The sequence below is a fragment of the Euleptes europaea genome, chromosome 4 (genome assembly GCF_029931775.1).
Source record: "Euleptes europaea isolate rEulEur1 chromosome 4, rEulEur1.hap1, whole genome shotgun sequence".
In the NCBI taxonomy this organism is placed as follows: domain Eukaryota; kingdom Metazoa; phylum Chordata; class Lepidosauria; order Squamata; family Sphaerodactylidae; genus Euleptes; species Euleptes europaea.
Window position 1 is genome coordinate 109206720 of NC_079315.1, and position 17552 is coordinate 109224271.

Sequence of the window (17552 nt, forward strand, 5' to 3'; positions counted from 1 at the left end):
GCCTAGGAATCAAAGCCTAATTAATGCTAGAAAAATACTCTTAATCCTCCCGAGTGAACGGTTCCACTCAACGTACAGTCTAATCTTTTGTTTTGGAGGGTGGGTGGGTGGGAGCAGGATGATTGGAGGGTGGGGGAAAGAGCTGGGTTTAGAACAGTAGAGGCGTCATTCAAAACACTCCAGCACACTCCAGCCCGGAAACGTATTTTATTCAACACACACACACACTTACGCTCAGACACACGAGTAACACACAAAAAGATAAACACTGCATGTGTTTTTCTCCCCCTTTTGTCAATAAATGTGAAGCGATTTTTCCCCTCCTCCCCCCACCCTCGAAACCACACGCTTGACATAAAAGCTCCTTTTATAAACCGTGCTTAACATCACAGACAGAAGCAAGGCAGCTGTGCGCTGTTATTGTGTGCACGGTAAATCAGGCACAAAAAAGGGGCAGCGCAGCGGGGCTACGGGAGGGTAAGATGCACACTTAACCCCCTGTACACTCTGTTGCTCCATTTCTTTCTGTCTTAAGTCCCCTCCCTTTACTGTCAAGCACTGTACCTGCCACGGATATAACAGGCCGTTTTCAATCTAAATCTTGTTATGGATTAATAAGCAAACACTTTCTCGCTTATTATGCAATTTATCATGATGAAAATTGCATTGGTCTCCTCAAGGCTACATGCTGATACATTCATTTATTCAGTGGCTCGGTATACGGAGAGAGCAATACTAATCTTTGTGACAGCGAGGGAGATGGACTAGGGAGCCTAAAGTGGAATCCTGAGAAGCTGTCCTCGGTCTTTATGAAAGCCATGCTTAATGCACAAGCATGCACAACATGTCTTTCTCAATTTTTTGAAAAAAAAATTAAAGAGAGAAAGAATAAGGATTTTATTTAAAACGCTTCAGATGGAATCGGCGCCACACACGTACTTCCTGGGCTCAAGTAACACAGTTGCCTGATCTCTGAAAATCTGTTTCACTGATGCCAGGTAATAAAAAGCAAAGACCCGCTATCAATATTCACCTCTTCATAATGTACACAAAGTTGAGTCATCCGATGACTCAGAATGATGACTAGGTGCAACTAGGGGGGAAAGGGAGTATGGTGTAGGTTCATTCCATCCACATGGAAATCCACATCAGTCAAATGGTTTTGTTTTTTAAATCTAGTTCAATGAAAAAATGCATGATAATACAATTACAGGATTAGAGAAAATAAATAGTTTTCAGAATATTATAGTTAGTATATACAAAGATTAATCATAATAATTAAAAAAAAAAACACAGTACCAGATGCGGATAAGAATCAAAAGTTAAATTCCTGTGACATTTTTATCAACAGACAAACATAAACCAGTGTTTCACTGAATTAGTTGTTCTAAGCTTTTCTTTATTAAAAAAAAAAACCCAGGCATTTAAAGATAAATGAAAACATTGATTATATATTCTGATAAGTGAGAAAATTTTAAATGGAAATATTTGTAATTCCCAGGAATTACTTTAGAGTTATTATTAAATACCAGACCTTTTATCTTTAAAAGAAGCATTACAGATGAGCGTACTGGAAAAATTATGTACGGCACACAAAAAACATCCTTAGTTTTTAATCTTGATTCATCTGAATCTGTTCACATGCTAAATGCAAACACAATTCTATGGCTGCTGAGAAAAGCATGTTTTTTCCCTCCCTCACTATCCATTCCATAAATAATTAAATGGCGAAAACTAGTGCAAAATTCATCAAGCGAATAAGGGGGGGGGAGTATTTTGAGCTTGCCAGAAAATCATGCAGTTCTCTTATTGATACATGCAGGAGTATGCTGTCGCAATCATGACATTTATATTCTCAGATGCTGAACATGCCTTGGAATAAAAATTTTCAGCTAGGAGTGCACAGATCAAAACACATTCTTGTCACCAGGATGCCTTTGTTGCCTCTTTTTCACTAGGTAGGGTACATAAAACGCTAACATCGGTAGCGAACAAGTAGATAATAGTCATTTCCCCCCAAAAAACACTATTAAGATACATAACTTTCAGTGTCATAAACCATTCATGTATATTAGGCTTTGACTGTTAAAACAAATTTATTCATTTCACTTAAGCAGGAACTTCTATTTGGTGGCAAAAATTTTTTTAAAAATACTCAACTCTGAACATCACAATTCCAGTGTAATTTAAACCATGAGAAACAGATCGGAAATTGTGGTTTGGTTACGTTTGCAATTTTGGAACAAATGGCACAACTGTCAATTATAGCCAAAACTGTGTTTGTATTAGGTGGCATAGATCCATTAGTGAATAAAAAAAAATACCCTGTTGTGCTTTGTTTTTATTACTCATAAAAAGTTAGTGCAAAAACAGCTAATCAAAGGTTATAAATATAATTGATTTAACCAGGTCTCTATTGGAACGAAATGTAATTTTTGTGTCAATCTGTATTACATCAACATATTTTGCTATCCCCTTTGGCTAATATGACATCGTTTGACTTGCAGACAGTTTGTGTGCGCGCGTTTGTGTTAAGTAAGAAGTAAACATAAAAAGGATGGATTTTTTCAAGTTATGACAACTGGCAACAAAACCAAGAAAAGGTTTTGTTTATCACTTGGAGGCTGCAAGTGCATTGATTACGAGTTCTTCGTAAAAAAGCAACTATATCTATGCAACAGAGCTGTTGTTGTTTAATTTAATTTACACCGTTGTTTAATTTACTTGCAATTATATTTGATTTACAATATGAATGCAGATATTAATTTTGGCACACGACCACCACAACTGCTGTATTTTGTGTCTTGCTTCTGACGAAAGATTGCAATGACTGGAAACAGCAAAGAAATACCTGCTATATTCTCATTCTCAGTTACCTTGCTGGTTATATTTTCCTGAACCGAGTGAATACCTTGTGCGAATATTTCCATGAAACAACTCTAATCGTAAGAAAAAAAGATGATACACAACAATATCTATATAGACTCCTCAAGGTCATTTTAATTGCCTGCATTTTTTAGTCTTGCCTGTTAGGTAACGGCAAACCTCTGGGATTGGACAGTGTATGAATTTAAAGGAGAGAAAAAAAATCTTTCAATACACCTATTGAAATTTGAGTCAGATTAAAAACTGGAAAATACGAGCAACTCATTAACATGATTATGAAATTAAGACTAAGTACATAGTACTGTTCAAGAAAGAATTACCGGGTTCCCTTGTAGGGAGTGTGCTGGTTGCATTGAAGTATTTCAGAAGCCTGGCTTTTGTTTTAAGCAAGTGTGACAAGCTTTTAAGAAGCTCAAAAAGCACATTAAGACATCCTCCTTGAACTGGAATGGCAAGATTACTACACTGAGTTAACAATTCGTCTTGGAGACTTGAACAGAAACGGCATTACTAGCCTTGCATACATTTTGTTTGTTATCACATCCACCACTAAAAATTGTGTGGAAGAGCCTGGACTGAATTATCTTAATGCAAATAAAGAAATATGAACGGATGCAACAGACTCTCTTCTCATTCTGCGTGCAGTACTCAGTCGTATTTATTTACTGCATAAAGATAGGGCTAGTTATGAAACCCGATTCGCTTATTAACATGAAACCTGATTGCCCTGACAGTAAAAAGAGACTCAGGATGAAGAGGTGACTGAGTCTAACCACATGTAGGAATGAGTGATAACGGGAGATTCGAGGTGGTTAAGCCAAACGCCACCCCATAAGAACTTGCACAAGGACCTCTCTACATGCAGTACTTTTTAGGTGTGACGCTATTCTTCTAAAAAGGCATAATTTGTATGCAGCAAACAAGTGCTTGAAAATACATGTACTATACAGGTACGCATCAGGAAGTCAGAACTGGTTTTCGATCCTTGTTCAGCACACACATGGTGGCAAACATGGGTTCGTAGCTGAATATTTCACTCTGTCAAGAATTCTTTCTAGAACTTTCTCAGCACAAGGAGGAGCACAGATACAGCTTAGGCAGTATGAAAGGTTTTACGGCGTTCCCCCATCTACCTTTTTTGCCGCTTTTTCACGTAAACTTAACATCGACCATGTTCCTTGTTTCAGTTAACAACATCTTTTTAAAAAAATCTTTACCCTCAAGACGCAAGAATAAGGCCAGGAATAAGGCCAGGAAGGCCAGGAATAAGCACATTTTATTGGCTATGTGGTATCATCAGAAAGCCATATTAGAGTGAAGTACAGGAAACAACACTATGCCATATTCTGGAAAAAGTACATGAAAAAGATGGCACGTCACTGCAGCTGAAAGCAAAATCACCAACATGGGTAAGTGGGGTGAACTCTTTGCACCTCATCATGACCCCTCCCCACACAGTCAGCCCCACAAATTCAGAGTCTGTGAACAGTGTCGAAGTTTAGGGCAGTTCAGCTCGACACTAATTGTATAACACATAAAAACACTCACAGTAAACGTCAAACATCTGATATGTCATGGTTCCCCTGCTTTTCTCCTCACTATCCCTAAAATCTGTCAGTATAGTTGGATGAGGGATCATTCACAAATTTTCATCCCTTTCATAAAGATAGGATTCAAGTGATTATACTGGTTTAAAATTATATTTACATTTAAGATAAAATTTGGAGCAGTTGTGCCTTAACACAAATAACAACAAAGAAAAATACAAGCTACCACCATGGATTAATTCTCTGTAGAACAAATGTTATTCAAACCACAACTGAATACACTGACAGCCCATTCCTGAGGTTTCAGGTTGAGACCTCTCAGGAGGCGGCCTGACCCCGTCGCCAGCGTGTGTGTAATCACGAGATTACACGCACTTACGCTGGTGGGGTGGGTGGCTCCGCCGGCGCCCAAGTGCCATGGAGCCACGCCTTGCCCATCTCCTGGTGCGGCCTCTCTGTGGCGCAGGCCACGGTGTACAGCGGCCGCGCCGGCGCAGGGGGGCGTTCCGGGGGCGGGAGACCGGCGGCTCCCTATTTCGGTTCGGCCCGGTAGGCCGGTATTGGAAACAGCGGTGCTGCACCTGTTTTTTAGCAGGTACAGCCTCACTATTCCCTATGGGGCAAAAGACCCCAGTTAAACAAAAAAAAGCTGCGAAACGGCTTTTTTTTTGTTTAACAGTGTACGGGAATCGTACGGGAATGGCCACGCCTCTTCCCCGCTGTCCCCGTACGCCGCCAGCTAAGGAATGGGCTGTGAAAGTCCAGGTTTGTGACTTAAGGTCTGTGGCACAGTACATTTACTTAAGTACATGTACTTAAGTACATTTACCATGTAAGCCAAAGGGCAGATGCCAAACAACTTGCAATTCAAAAACATTTGACACTGTCAATTTGATTTCTTAAAAACTGAAAGAAGTAGTTTACGACTGATCTTTTTTTAAAAAAAAACTACCCATAAATCTATTTATGAATGGTCAAGCCAAACATACAAATAAGGGATTCTTTACTATCGCCACGAAACAGAACCCCTTAAAACGATGGTTCCCAATAAAACACAATGGGCAGGATTTGATTTGGGAAACAGAACCCCTTAAAACAGATCTGATTTGGGAAACAGAACCCCTTAAAATGATTGTTCCCAATAAAACACAATGGCAGGATCTGGTTTGGGGCGAGAGAACAGAGAACTCACCACTGACGGCACTGCGCATCACAGAATCCTAGTCCTGGCGTCATACTAACTAGCTGCTTTGTATTCTGCTATGTTTCAATACATCAACCCACTGAAAACTGACGAGCCCACAGTATATAGTGTGTATACCCACGCCCTGGCACAGAAACCAGCTCTGTGTCGCCAGATCACAAAAATCAAGAGTTTGTTAAAAAGAGACAGACTGCCGTTCACTATACCCCGAACACGGCGCCTTAAGTGCCCGCCAGTGTATTCCCTGGCACGTGCTTGCTTTTTGAGTCTTAGCTTTAAAATGAAAAGAAAGGAATAGGGGGGAAAAACAGCTCGCAGTGATGGCAAAACTATCTAATTTGGTGAAAGGACGATCAATGGAAGAATTTCAGAAGAACTGGGCATCTTATTTTGAGTATATTAAACTTAAACTGCAAATAAGTAAAGAGGGGCCATGCTATATTTGTGCTTATTTGGAAAAATAAAAAGGGGGGGGGGATAACTGGAATAGCAATATTAGATGATATATTTAATATATACAGGATATAGCTTATGTGGAATGGTAAATAGAGAATATTAGCTGATTGAAGATTATTATTGGTATAGTTTAAGATCAAGCAACGCATTGTAAGATAGCTGAATAGGCCTTTGGTCTTCTCTGTAAGTTTGAAAGGATACATTTAGAATGAATCCCCTGGAAGGTGGATTATATTGTAGGCATGGGAATGACTGCGTTTGTTATGTGTGGTTTTCTTTTCTTTGAAATTTTAATAAAAATTATTAAAATTGAAATAAAAAAGCACCAGCTTCAGATGGCTCAGCAGCCGCAGACTGACTAGCAAAGTGATGAGCTCATCCTGGTAGACCCACCAAAGCCGGGAAGGGAGGGGTACAAATCTAATGAATAAATAAATAAATACCCTCAGCGTGGCCACAGACTCAGACTTCCTTATGTCTCCATAGCCATAGCGATCTCTCCTCCTAGCTGTGAAGGAGTAAACCTTCCCCTTCCTTTGGAAACCAAAAGAGAAACGAGGCCAATACCGCCCTCAATAATTCTGTGATTGTCTCTGCTGCCATTTTCTGTTCACACACTCTATCCTTTCAAAGCATCCTTCAAGTGCACACCGGTCCAACGAAGTAGGGGGCCCACGTCCCACACTGTGGTAAACCCATTAGGTCACTCCCATGAACAGGATCTCAACGTAACCCAATACCTCAAAATTAGGGCTGCCAACCTCCATGTAGTAGCCGGAGATCTCCTGCTGTTACGACAGACCTCCAGCCGATAGAGATCAGTTCACCTGGAGAAAATGGCCGCTTTGGCAATTGGACTCTATGGCATTGAAGTCCCTCCCCTCCCCAAACCCCACCCTCTTCAGGCTCCGCCCCAAAAATCTCCCGCCGGTGGCGAAGAGGGACCTGGCAACCCTACTCAAAATGAAGCGCATCACCACATAGCCAAGGAACTCGAGGGGGAAGAAGTACCTACTTGGCAAGCTGCTTCTCGGCATCTGCACAGAGCTCCAGCAGGCCCATCAACACAGCAGACACGTCCATGTAAGGCTCCCACACGGTAAACCCTCGTCCAATGAGATCAATGGCCGTTCTCCTGATGGTGCTGTGCGGAGGAAGTTTGGGGCTGGGAGGCTGGAGCAGAAGATACGTCAAAGCCTTGCCTGTCATGCAAGAAAAACAACAACAACCAGAGTCAGGAAGAGATCAAACGTGGCTATTTTGATTTCAAATGCCGCCCCATGTATTTTGAAATGTTTACCATTAGCACAAACCATAGAAGTCTACTGATGAAGAAGCCTATAATGCTGAGCCCTGATATAGCCGGCATGGTGTAGTAGTTAAGAGTGGTCTCTCAGAGAGAACTGGGTTTGATTCCCCACTCCTCCACATGAGCGGCAGTCTCTAATCTGGTGAACCGGGTTGGTTTCCTCACTCCTACACATGAAGCCTGCTGGGTGACCTTGGGCTAGCCCCCGTTCTCTCCGAACTGTCTCAGCCCCACCTACCTCACAAGGTGTTTGTTGTGAGGAGGGGAAAAGAAGGTGATTGTAAGCCGGTTTGAGACTCTTCAAAGGTAGAGCAAATCAGGGTATAAAAACCAACTCCTCTTCTTCTTTTTATATATCAATAGGATACAAGAACACGCAAACAAGAAAACCCATCCCATGGCCTTTGGCCTGCGGAAATGCTACATTAAACAACAAAACGTCATGGACTTTACAAATGCCTACCCCTCCGTCAAAATGACTTATCCTGTTGAATCTGGGCCTTATTTATGACAATTCTATTTCGACTTAAAATAAAAAACTCACTGGGCCTCACCAAACACCAAATTAATCTGTAAATCAGGGATCCTTGCAGGGGGCAAAAAACAGGGTCAAGGGCTTGGAAAAGACCCTGACGTCTAAATATTACAAAACAGAGCATCATCAAGATAATACAACTTCTACTGAACCTTTCAGTGGGCTTTTTCAAAGATTCTCTGAAACCCACAAAATTATTTTTCCTCTGGACTGTGCTGAACAGACACAGATGAAGCTCCTCAAATTCCAGCGCATGCTTTCCCTTATGTGCTGGGTCACAGACCCAATAGCATATTTCCCCCCCCCCCCACACACAAGGGTTTGTGGTCTCCAGGGAGACTGGGGAAAAGGTGGGGTTGTTGATTGGAAGGGTGAATTGTTCTCTTTAGCCCTGAGGTTCTGCTCCTCAAAATGCAACGTAAGATCATCGTAGCGAGTTCCCAAAAGCAGGGATGTACAGAGAGAGGCAAAAGCCCAAGGACTGAGCTGAGAGAATCCGATTGCCTACTGCTGCTATTAGCCAACACCTGTGGGCCCTGATTTTAAGACGGTGGTGATTGAACAAATGCTCTTGACATTTGTTGAGATCCGCCCTGAGCCTGACTTTGGTTGAGAAAGGGCGGGGTAAAAATCAAATAAACCAGCAGTTCCCAGTACTATCCTTGCTGCAGTCGTCAGATATCCAAAAGGTTCTCCATGATTATTGTTGGTATATGTTTGTTTGTTATCTTTGCTTTTAAAAATGTTAATAAAATATCTTTTAAAAAATAAATAATAAAAAAATAAACCAGCAGTTCCCAAACTTTTTGAGTCACGGAGCACTTTTCAGGAGAGAAATTAGTCACCGAGCACTAATTTTCACCTAGCACCTCTGTACTAAACCAAATGACTAGTATTTTTCTTTCCAATCTCTTCACAAAGCACTAGATGTCCACTCCTCAGAAACGCTGAGGAACCACTCTAACTATTAGAAAATTCTTCCTAGACATTAGGAAGACTTTTCTAACAGTTAGAGCGGTTCCTCAGGGGAACAGGCTTCCTTGGAAGGTGGTCAGCTCTCCTTCCCTGGAGGTTTTTAAGAAGAGGTTAGATGGCCATCTGTCAGCAATGCTGATTCTATGACCTTAGGGAAATCACGAGAGGGAGGGCATCTTGGCCATCTTCTGGGCATGGAGTAGGGGTCACTGGGAGTGGGGTGGGCGAGGTAGTTGTGAATTTCCTGCATCGTGACGGGGGTTGGACTTGATGACCCTGGTGGTCCCTTTCAACTCTATGATTCTATGAATCTATGTACACAGTGCACCAAGTGCTCTGTGGAGCACAGTTTGGGAACCGTTTTAAGGCAAAGGGGGCTTTTCTATGACCACCATCACCACCAATCTCAAACTACACATACATGACTTGTATCAAATTAGACCACTAGTCCATTAAGCTGTCTACCCCAAATCTTTAACTGGAGGTGGCGGGGATTGAACCCTCTGCATACCAAGCATGTCCTCTACCACTAAGCTATGGTCCTTGTCGGCCAAAGTGAAAGGCAGGAGAACTAGAATCCAGGACCCACAAGAAAGCCTCGTTCCTTGAGTCCGATTCCAGAAGTACCACAGTTTCTACCTTTACGCTAACTATCCGTGGCTTGCCAGACACTGTGAGAGAAACGCAGAGCTGCCAGACAGAAGCTTTTCTGAACAACGGAGAACGTTTAACTATGTGGAACTCCCTTTGAAATGGCATGCATGCAACACAGAGAGAAAGGAACCGAGTAAAGGCAAAGTAACCGTCTCCTGACATCAGTGGTTGAAGAGCTGACGGAAGAAAATAATGCCACCTTAAGATAATGATGCGTTCATTAATAGCTCAATTAAAGTTCCAACCTCTGGAGATTCCTTATTATAAGCACTTTAAAACCAAATTAGTTTGCTAAGATTTATGTTATTACAAAGAATGCCAAATGAATTAATAATGACCGGCCACTTACGTTAAGTGTTGCTAAGTGAACAAGGCCTTTCCCCACCACAGCTGCTTGGAGTACAGGTGGCCAGATTTTGTGTTCCATGATTTTTTCATGGTCCTCAAGTTGTTGTTTTTTTTTAACGGAGAAACTTCAATATTTCTGCGCACCATAACAAGAGCAATTTCTTTTTTAAAAACTTGATTTGACAAGTATACAAAAGACACACAAGAACACACAAAACAGATGAAACACACAGAAAGAATACACAACACAATCACCACATTCCTGGGGAGGGCAGGGTTCGGAAAGGGGAGGGACTTCAATGCCAGGGACTGGGAGTCCAATGGCCAAAGCAGCCATTTTCTCCAGGGGAACTGATCTCCGTCGCCTGGAGTTCAGCTGTAATAGCAGGAGACCTGCAGCCACCACCTGGAGGTTGGCAACTCTACACAGCAATGTTGAGGTAATGAGAAAATCTGCCCCAGTGTGATATATATTGTTTTGTGCGTATGGTGGTGGTGGTAGGGGAAATATGTGACCTCTTGGGTGGCTGCATCCTTTCAGAGCAAGGTATCTTTCCCCTAGTAATTCTCATGCATTGCAGATACATGCTCTGAGGTCAAGGGAAGACACTGGAGGGATTTCCCCTGGAAGTAAACACTAGGCTAGGAGAGATCTCAGCGGAGCTTGTTTGTTAATGTACAACAGCAGGCACATGGAATATTGCTTGCAGCAGTTCGGGTAGCAGAGCTGACCTCAACCAAGGATACTGGAGGGGGGGGGTATCACTTGCTAAAGCCTCGGCCTCTTTGAAACCCCGCAAGGTCTTGTTGTTAGGTTTTGATGGTTAGGGTCTTGAGTGGAAAGAATTTGTAGTGTACGTCTATTAAATCTGATTTTTTTTTTAAATCAGGCATTTTACTCTGTGCTTTCCACATCGGGCTTGCAAGCAGTCTAACTAGATACCAGCGGAAAAGAGCAAGAGTCCAGTAGCACCTTAAAGACTACCAAAATTTCTGGCAGGGTGTGAGCTTTCGTGAATTTGAGTCCATCTGTCCAGCTGGAATGTGAGTCCATCTATCCTTAAGTAGAGAAGAGTGAATTAGACACCCAATGACAATGTAAATGTCAAAAGCAAGTAAATGATTGGATTAGGTGTGATTTGCGGAGGGATAGTAGGCCATGGAAAAATCCGCATTGGTAATGAGACAGAAATCCCAGATCTCTAATAAGTCCCAGAGAATGCATAGTCTTGAGCTTCCTTATTAGAGACTGCTGAATTAGAAGAAGAGTTGGTTTTTATATGCCAACTTTATCACTTAAGGGAGACTCAAACCGGCTTACAATCACCTTCCTTTCCCCTCCCCACAACAGACACCCTGTGAGGTAGGTGGGGCTGAGAGAGCTCTAAGAGAGCTGTAACTTGCCCAAGGTCACCCAGCTGGCTTTGTGTGTAGGAGCAGGGAAACAAACCCAGTTCACCGGGTTAGCCTCCGCTGCTCATGTGGAGGAGTGGGGAATCAAACCCGATTCTCCAGATCAGAGTCCACCACTCCAGACCACCGCTCTTAACCCCTACACCACGCTGGCTCTCTTCACAACTAGCTGTATCTGAAGAAGTGAGCTGTGGCTTACGAAAGCTCACACCCTGCCAGAAATTTTGTTAAGTCTTTAAGGGGCTACTGGACTCTTGCGCTTTTCTACTGCTAGTGACAGACTAACACGGCTACCCGTCTAGATGCCACCAGCCTTCATGTCTACCCTGTTCCCTTTTTCCTCACCTTCCAACATGCCTTGTGAAGCTGCATTAAAAAAATGCTTTCGTTTCTTCAATTCACTGCTGTTAAGTGCACCCTTTGCAGCTTTATGGATACCAGTCGCTTCGGCACAACATCCCTATGTAGGGATGGACTCTGAAAAGCCACTTGGTACATTTACGGCTCTCTATAGATAACGCAATAAACCCCACATTTTCATTTACATTTACTGCACTGGAGTTAACTGCTAACATTCAATTAGGAGACGTGACTGGGAACATTCCCATCCGTACTACGCTACATCCTCAGCTCCTAGGCTGTTCAACACAAAATTAATTAGGTCTTCTCTTTCGTTTCTGTTTTTCCGTACTCCCTTAAAAAAAAAATACAAAAAACAAACAAACACAAGCCCAGCCCCGGTATAACCCAAGGCCTCTGTCATACTCATTTCTACTTCCAGTTTATGCATACTGAAATCGTGATCATGAATCTTGCAATGGATTATTTTCATTTCCAAATGAAGCCCGCTGAAATAATGAACTGCCGCAATCGTCCATTAGTAAAATGTGAATGAGAGCTAAACAAGTAAGTTTCCTAGATAAATGTAATTGATCATTACTGTGATGCTATTACACAGTGGCTCTTTTTAATATCATTCATTTAGCTACTTATTGCTGTGGTTGAGATAAAGTATTGATTTTTATGTGTTTTTTCCCCCTCCTACAGGCAGTTCTCAAAACTCGGCTTCTCATTTTTGTTTACTGAACACACCGCCTGCCATATTTAGCAGCCGGGAGGCGTTGGCCAATCGGCACGCCTTCCTAGGCAGCTCAGCCCAACCTACTGGAGACTGAACTCCTTTTCAAAGCATGTCTACCTGTCTCTTCCCAAGACACACACTAAGTGTGCATTTTAATTTATTAAACATTTCACTCCCGAACCATTTAAGCCTCCCCCTATTTAAATAAAGCACCCTGGCCCTTGAACGCTAACACATTAGCAAACACCTACTACCTACAGACACTCTAAATATTTCTCCCGTCAACATTTATCTTGTTTAAATTGAGCTAGGGGAAAGGGAGGGGTGGTGGTGGAGAAAGATGAACTAAACAAAAAGTCACCGCGCTGCCCACTTCTCAGTCTGGACATCTTTGTTTAAGCTTTGACTTGGCTTAAATGAACGAATTAATATTGACAAAAACATCAACTAAGCTAATGAGTTGTTAGTTAAGGCAATAAACATGTCACATTAGAGTCAGCGCAGTGAAGAGGTAATTAGCCCTAGAAAAGCTTCCCTGATTGGGGCCGTTGCGATCCTTTGCTCTTAACCTTTGAGTCCATTATCTAGTGCGGGATGAGCAGCATCTATGCTAATGCAAATCCGCCAATACGCATCGGCCTTGGTACAGTAGCCAAGGATTGCATTAGCGAGGAGGGGTAGAGGCTGGTGCCTGGCATATTTACTCAGCGCCTATTGACAAGTGTGCATAATAGCTCAAAGGATTACAATAAGCGACAGGCGCCGATGAATCTGCAAAATAAGAATGGGCGATAATAGTGCGAAACAAAACCGGCTAAGAGGCAACCACTCCTTTGGGTGGGGAACGTGGGTTAAGTCCTTTTTTCATAGAATCATAGAGTTGGAAGGGACCACTAGGGTCATCAGTCCAACCCCCTGCATAATGCAGGAAATTCACAGCTACCTCCCCTCCACACACCCAGTGACCCCTACTACATGCCCAGAAGATTTAATTTACAAGGTCACAAAAGAGGCAGAAATTTCTGTAATGCAGTGGCTTCCCCCTTGCGTCTTATACCACTTACACAGTCCTTAGGGTTGCCAACCACCAGGTACTAGCTGGAGATCTCCTGCTATTATAACTGATCTCTAGCCGATAGAAGTCAGTTCACCTGGAGAAAAATGGCCGCTTTGGCAATAGGACTCTATGGCATTGAAGTCCCTCCCCTCCCCAAACCCCGCCCTCCTCAGGCTCTACCCCAAAAACCTCCCACCGGTGGCAAAGAGGGACACAGCAACCCTAACAGTCCTTCACAAAGCGGATGTCTCTTCAAGGGGCTCTAAACCCATCCGAAATAGCAGGAGAGTTGTTTTTGATATGCCGACTTTCTCTACCATTTAAGAGAGAATCAAATCAGCTTACAATTACCTTACCTTCCCCTCCCACCCTGTGAGGTAGGTGAGGCTGAGAGAGAATGACTTGCCCAAGGTCACCCAGCTGTCTTCGTGTGTAGGAGTGGGGAAACAAATCCAATTCACCAGATTAGCCTCCACCACTCATGGGGAGGAGAGGGGAATCAAACCCGGTTCTCCAGATCAGACTTCACCGCTCCATACCACCGCTCCTAACCACTACACCACGCTGACTTCTTACACTTCTTCACGGGCTTGTGCAGCAAAATCCTTGTTCTCTTAAACCACAGCTAATATCAGCGCCCAAACAAAATGCTCAAACGTATTCGAGTCAGGAAGGAGAGAAGTAGTGTTGGAAGGAGCACACTTTTGTGACCTTTTAACAGCCGTATCCTTCCACTAAGTCTGCGGTGACTCTGCATTTGTAGGTGTTCCTGAGAACGGGGTGTTTTTTTTTTTTTTTAAATTTTACGTAAAACAGCTTTTGCTGATTTTGTCACCATTGGCTAAAATGAAATTTAAACATGAGCTCCTAAGTGCAAATATACGAGATAAGATCCTGACTTTTTGAGCCCTGGGGGGAAGACTCCAATTGATTTAAAGACATCATCCAACGCCCTTTATGTTCTAACAGTGAAATTAATGAAACAGTAAGACATATTTTTTATTACTTTAATTGTGTTATTAAAAGAGGCTTAAAGTGCATCTCTTATTTGCCTGCCAGCCTTTTATGGCCTAACTGTAAAAAAAAGAAGAAAAAGCAAGGGTATATGGTTTTGAAGGCGGCGTGTCTCAGCGACGCCACAAGCAGATTGTTGTGCAAAGTCTACAAATTAAGATTTGTGGCGCACTTTTTCCCCAGGAACTGTAAACAAATATTAAGAGACTCGCTGAAGAATAAAATGAAGATGAATGGGATGTTATCAATTCATTTTTTCAGAACAGTTAATTCTGCCCTTATCTCTTGGCCAATTCTAATAATTTCAGTGGGCTGTTACTCGACTCTTGCAAAGGTGCAGCTCTGATCACCGCTGCAGTCCATGGAGCGTTTTAGAAACCCTCCGTTTCAGAAAGAGAGAAGGGATGGTTTAGATCGGGTGTCGGACTCATTTGTTATGAGGGCCGGATATGACATAAATGTCATTTGGTCCGACTGGGCCATGCCTCGCCAGCCCAGATCGAGAGTGGGGGTGGGTGGCTGCCTCGGCTGGCTTGCGGGCCAGATAAGAGCTCTCAAGGGGCCGGATCTGGCCCTCGGACATTATGTTTGACACCCCTGGTTTAGATGGCTAGTACGTGGAGAACACTTAGAAAAGAAGAAGAGTTGGTTTTTATATGCCAACTTTCTCTACCACTTAAGGAAGACTCAAACCGGCTTACAATCACCTTCCCTTCCCCTCCCCAGAACAGACACCCTGTGAGGTAGGTGAGGCTGAGAGAGTTTCTAAATAGCTCACCTGCTCACAGGCGAGGGCTAGAACAACTGCCCTATGAGGACTGGTTAAATTGCCTAGGGCTGTTTAGCTTAGAAAAAAGGGAAGGGGAGACATGATAGAGGTCTATAAAATTATGCATGGTGTGGAGAGAATGGACAGGGCTTTTCTCCCTCACCCATAATACTAAAACCTGGGGTCATCCACTGAAACTGAAGGGAGGGAGATTCAGGGTAGATCTAAGTATGAACACCTGAAGCTGCCTTATACTGAATCAGACCCCTGGTCCATCAAAGTCAGTATCGTCTACTCAGACCGGCAGCGGCTCTCCAGGGTCTCAGGCAAGGGTCTTTCACATCACCTACTTGCCTAGTTCCTTTAACTGGAGTTGCCGGGAATTGAAGCCAGGACCTTCTGCATGCCAAGCAGATGCTCTATCATTGAGCCACAGCCCCTTCTTAACACAGCATGCAGCTGAATTGTGGTACTCGCTGCCACAGGATGGCAGCCAACTTAGAAGGCTTTAAAAGGGGAGTAGACAAATTCATGGAGGATGGAGCTATCAATGACTGCTAGTCATGACGGACATCTACTCTCTCCAGTACCAGAGGGGTCAGTATGCCACTTTATATCAGTTGCTGGGGAGCATGGGTAGGAGGATGCTGTTGCAGTCACCCCACTCATGGGCTTCCTAGAGACAACAGGTCAGCCACTGCGAGAACAGAAGGTTGGATTTGATGGACCTTTGTTCTGATCCAACATGGCTCTTCTTATGTTCTTACAGAAATGATTTGTCTGTTACATGTGTGGAAAAATCAGCACACATGTTCTAAATGCAGTGGTAGAATTGAAACAAAAATGGAATGGAAGTATGACATTAAGTAACAGAACTCCCTCCCCCTTACCAGTTGAAATTGCCAGATTAAGATCTGCTTCTGTTGTTCTCAGTCAGGTAATTACGCAAAGCCTATTTGACGAGCTTTCAGTGACGAAGATAAAATTAACATGAATGTCATTCCATCTGCAGATGTTGGGTAGCTTTATATTACAGTTTTAATTTATTAGGAGTTTTAATTATAATTTAAGTCACAGCAAGATTTTGGAAAGGCACATAGTGCATGCAAGCACGCATGAGCCCATGAGTTTTGTAAACAGTCAAATTTTTACTAGAGAGAGCCGTACAAAAGGACTACTCTACTAGTTAGTTCTTCCCATACTTTCCCTGTTTTTCAAAAGAGATACATTTGGGAGTCCAGTCTATGAGCATCTGAGTGGACCAATAATCCATATGCATGCCAAGATTAAAATTGGGGTTTGCTGCAGTGAGATTTTCCCATCACAAATGTTCAATGGAATAATTTCATCATTTGAAAAAAAAAAAGTCTCTGATGTCAATAAATGGGGAAATGAAGATATCCAGGGATTTTAGGCTGGAAACCACGCATGCTGATGAAATGCTGCAGGCCTGCAGTGAGTGGGAATGAACACAGCTGCTTGCTTGGTAGTCCTTTACAGCAGAGGGAAGAAAGCTCAAAAATGTATACATAGGGAGCAATTAATCTTTTATCTTTTACAAAGTACAGTCCCCTAGAAATGCACACTGCTAGCTCTGGATATTATGTATAAGACTTGTGGGTGCCTTAATCAAACACTCACACGCATATAAAACAATATCACTACTCTTTAGGCAAGTACTCTCCATGGGGAAGAAGAAAAAAACACCGTTTGTATATTTATGTCAGAAGAGGCGCTAAACTACATTTAAATGAGCACAGCTGCTCATAAAATTGGCCACAAAGAAAGAGAAAAGAATTAAAAGGACGGGTTTGCCAATCTTTTCCGTCTAACTCTGGCCTAGTTAAACTGACCTAACAATGCTATTTTTCTTCCTCTCAAAACCTGCAGAGGGTGAATCAAATGTGAAAGCAAGATCAATTCCGTTCCAAGACAGTAAATGAGCTTTAGCTCAGACTTGTTTCAATTTATGGAGAGAATCCAACTCTACCAGCTTTAAGTGTATTTTTAGTCCAGCTATGAAACTATATTACAGTGCTATGAAAGCAGCAAACAATCAACATTTTTTTCTGTCCGAATTTGTTGGTCCAGTTAGCAATCAATGGGCCTTGGCTGATAAGCAGTGACCCCGGTTCTGATCTGCAGTTCCAATTGCTAAAATTAACTTTGCAAAGGCTACTAAAAAGATAAGTATCATTACTGAAAAGCTTGATAGCCCTTGAAACTATGACTATCACATCCATTTTTTTCCCATGCAAAAGAGCAACTCTGATGATTGTTCATATTATTTCACCAGGAAAAATG

General features: G+C 42.6%; 1 protein-coding gene across 1 annotated transcript in view; it reads right to left on the reverse strand.

The window, feature by feature from the left end:
* Positions 1–17552, reverse strand: part of WDR7 (WD repeat domain 7) — a 241548-nt gene that overhangs the window by 83597 nt on the left and 140399 nt on the right. Inside the window, exon 21 of the mRNA XM_056848181.1 lies at positions 7109–7295. Coding sequence (XP_056704159.1) covers positions 7109–7295 — 187 coding nt within the window. The remainder of the gene's footprint in view (positions 1–7108; positions 7296–17552) is intronic.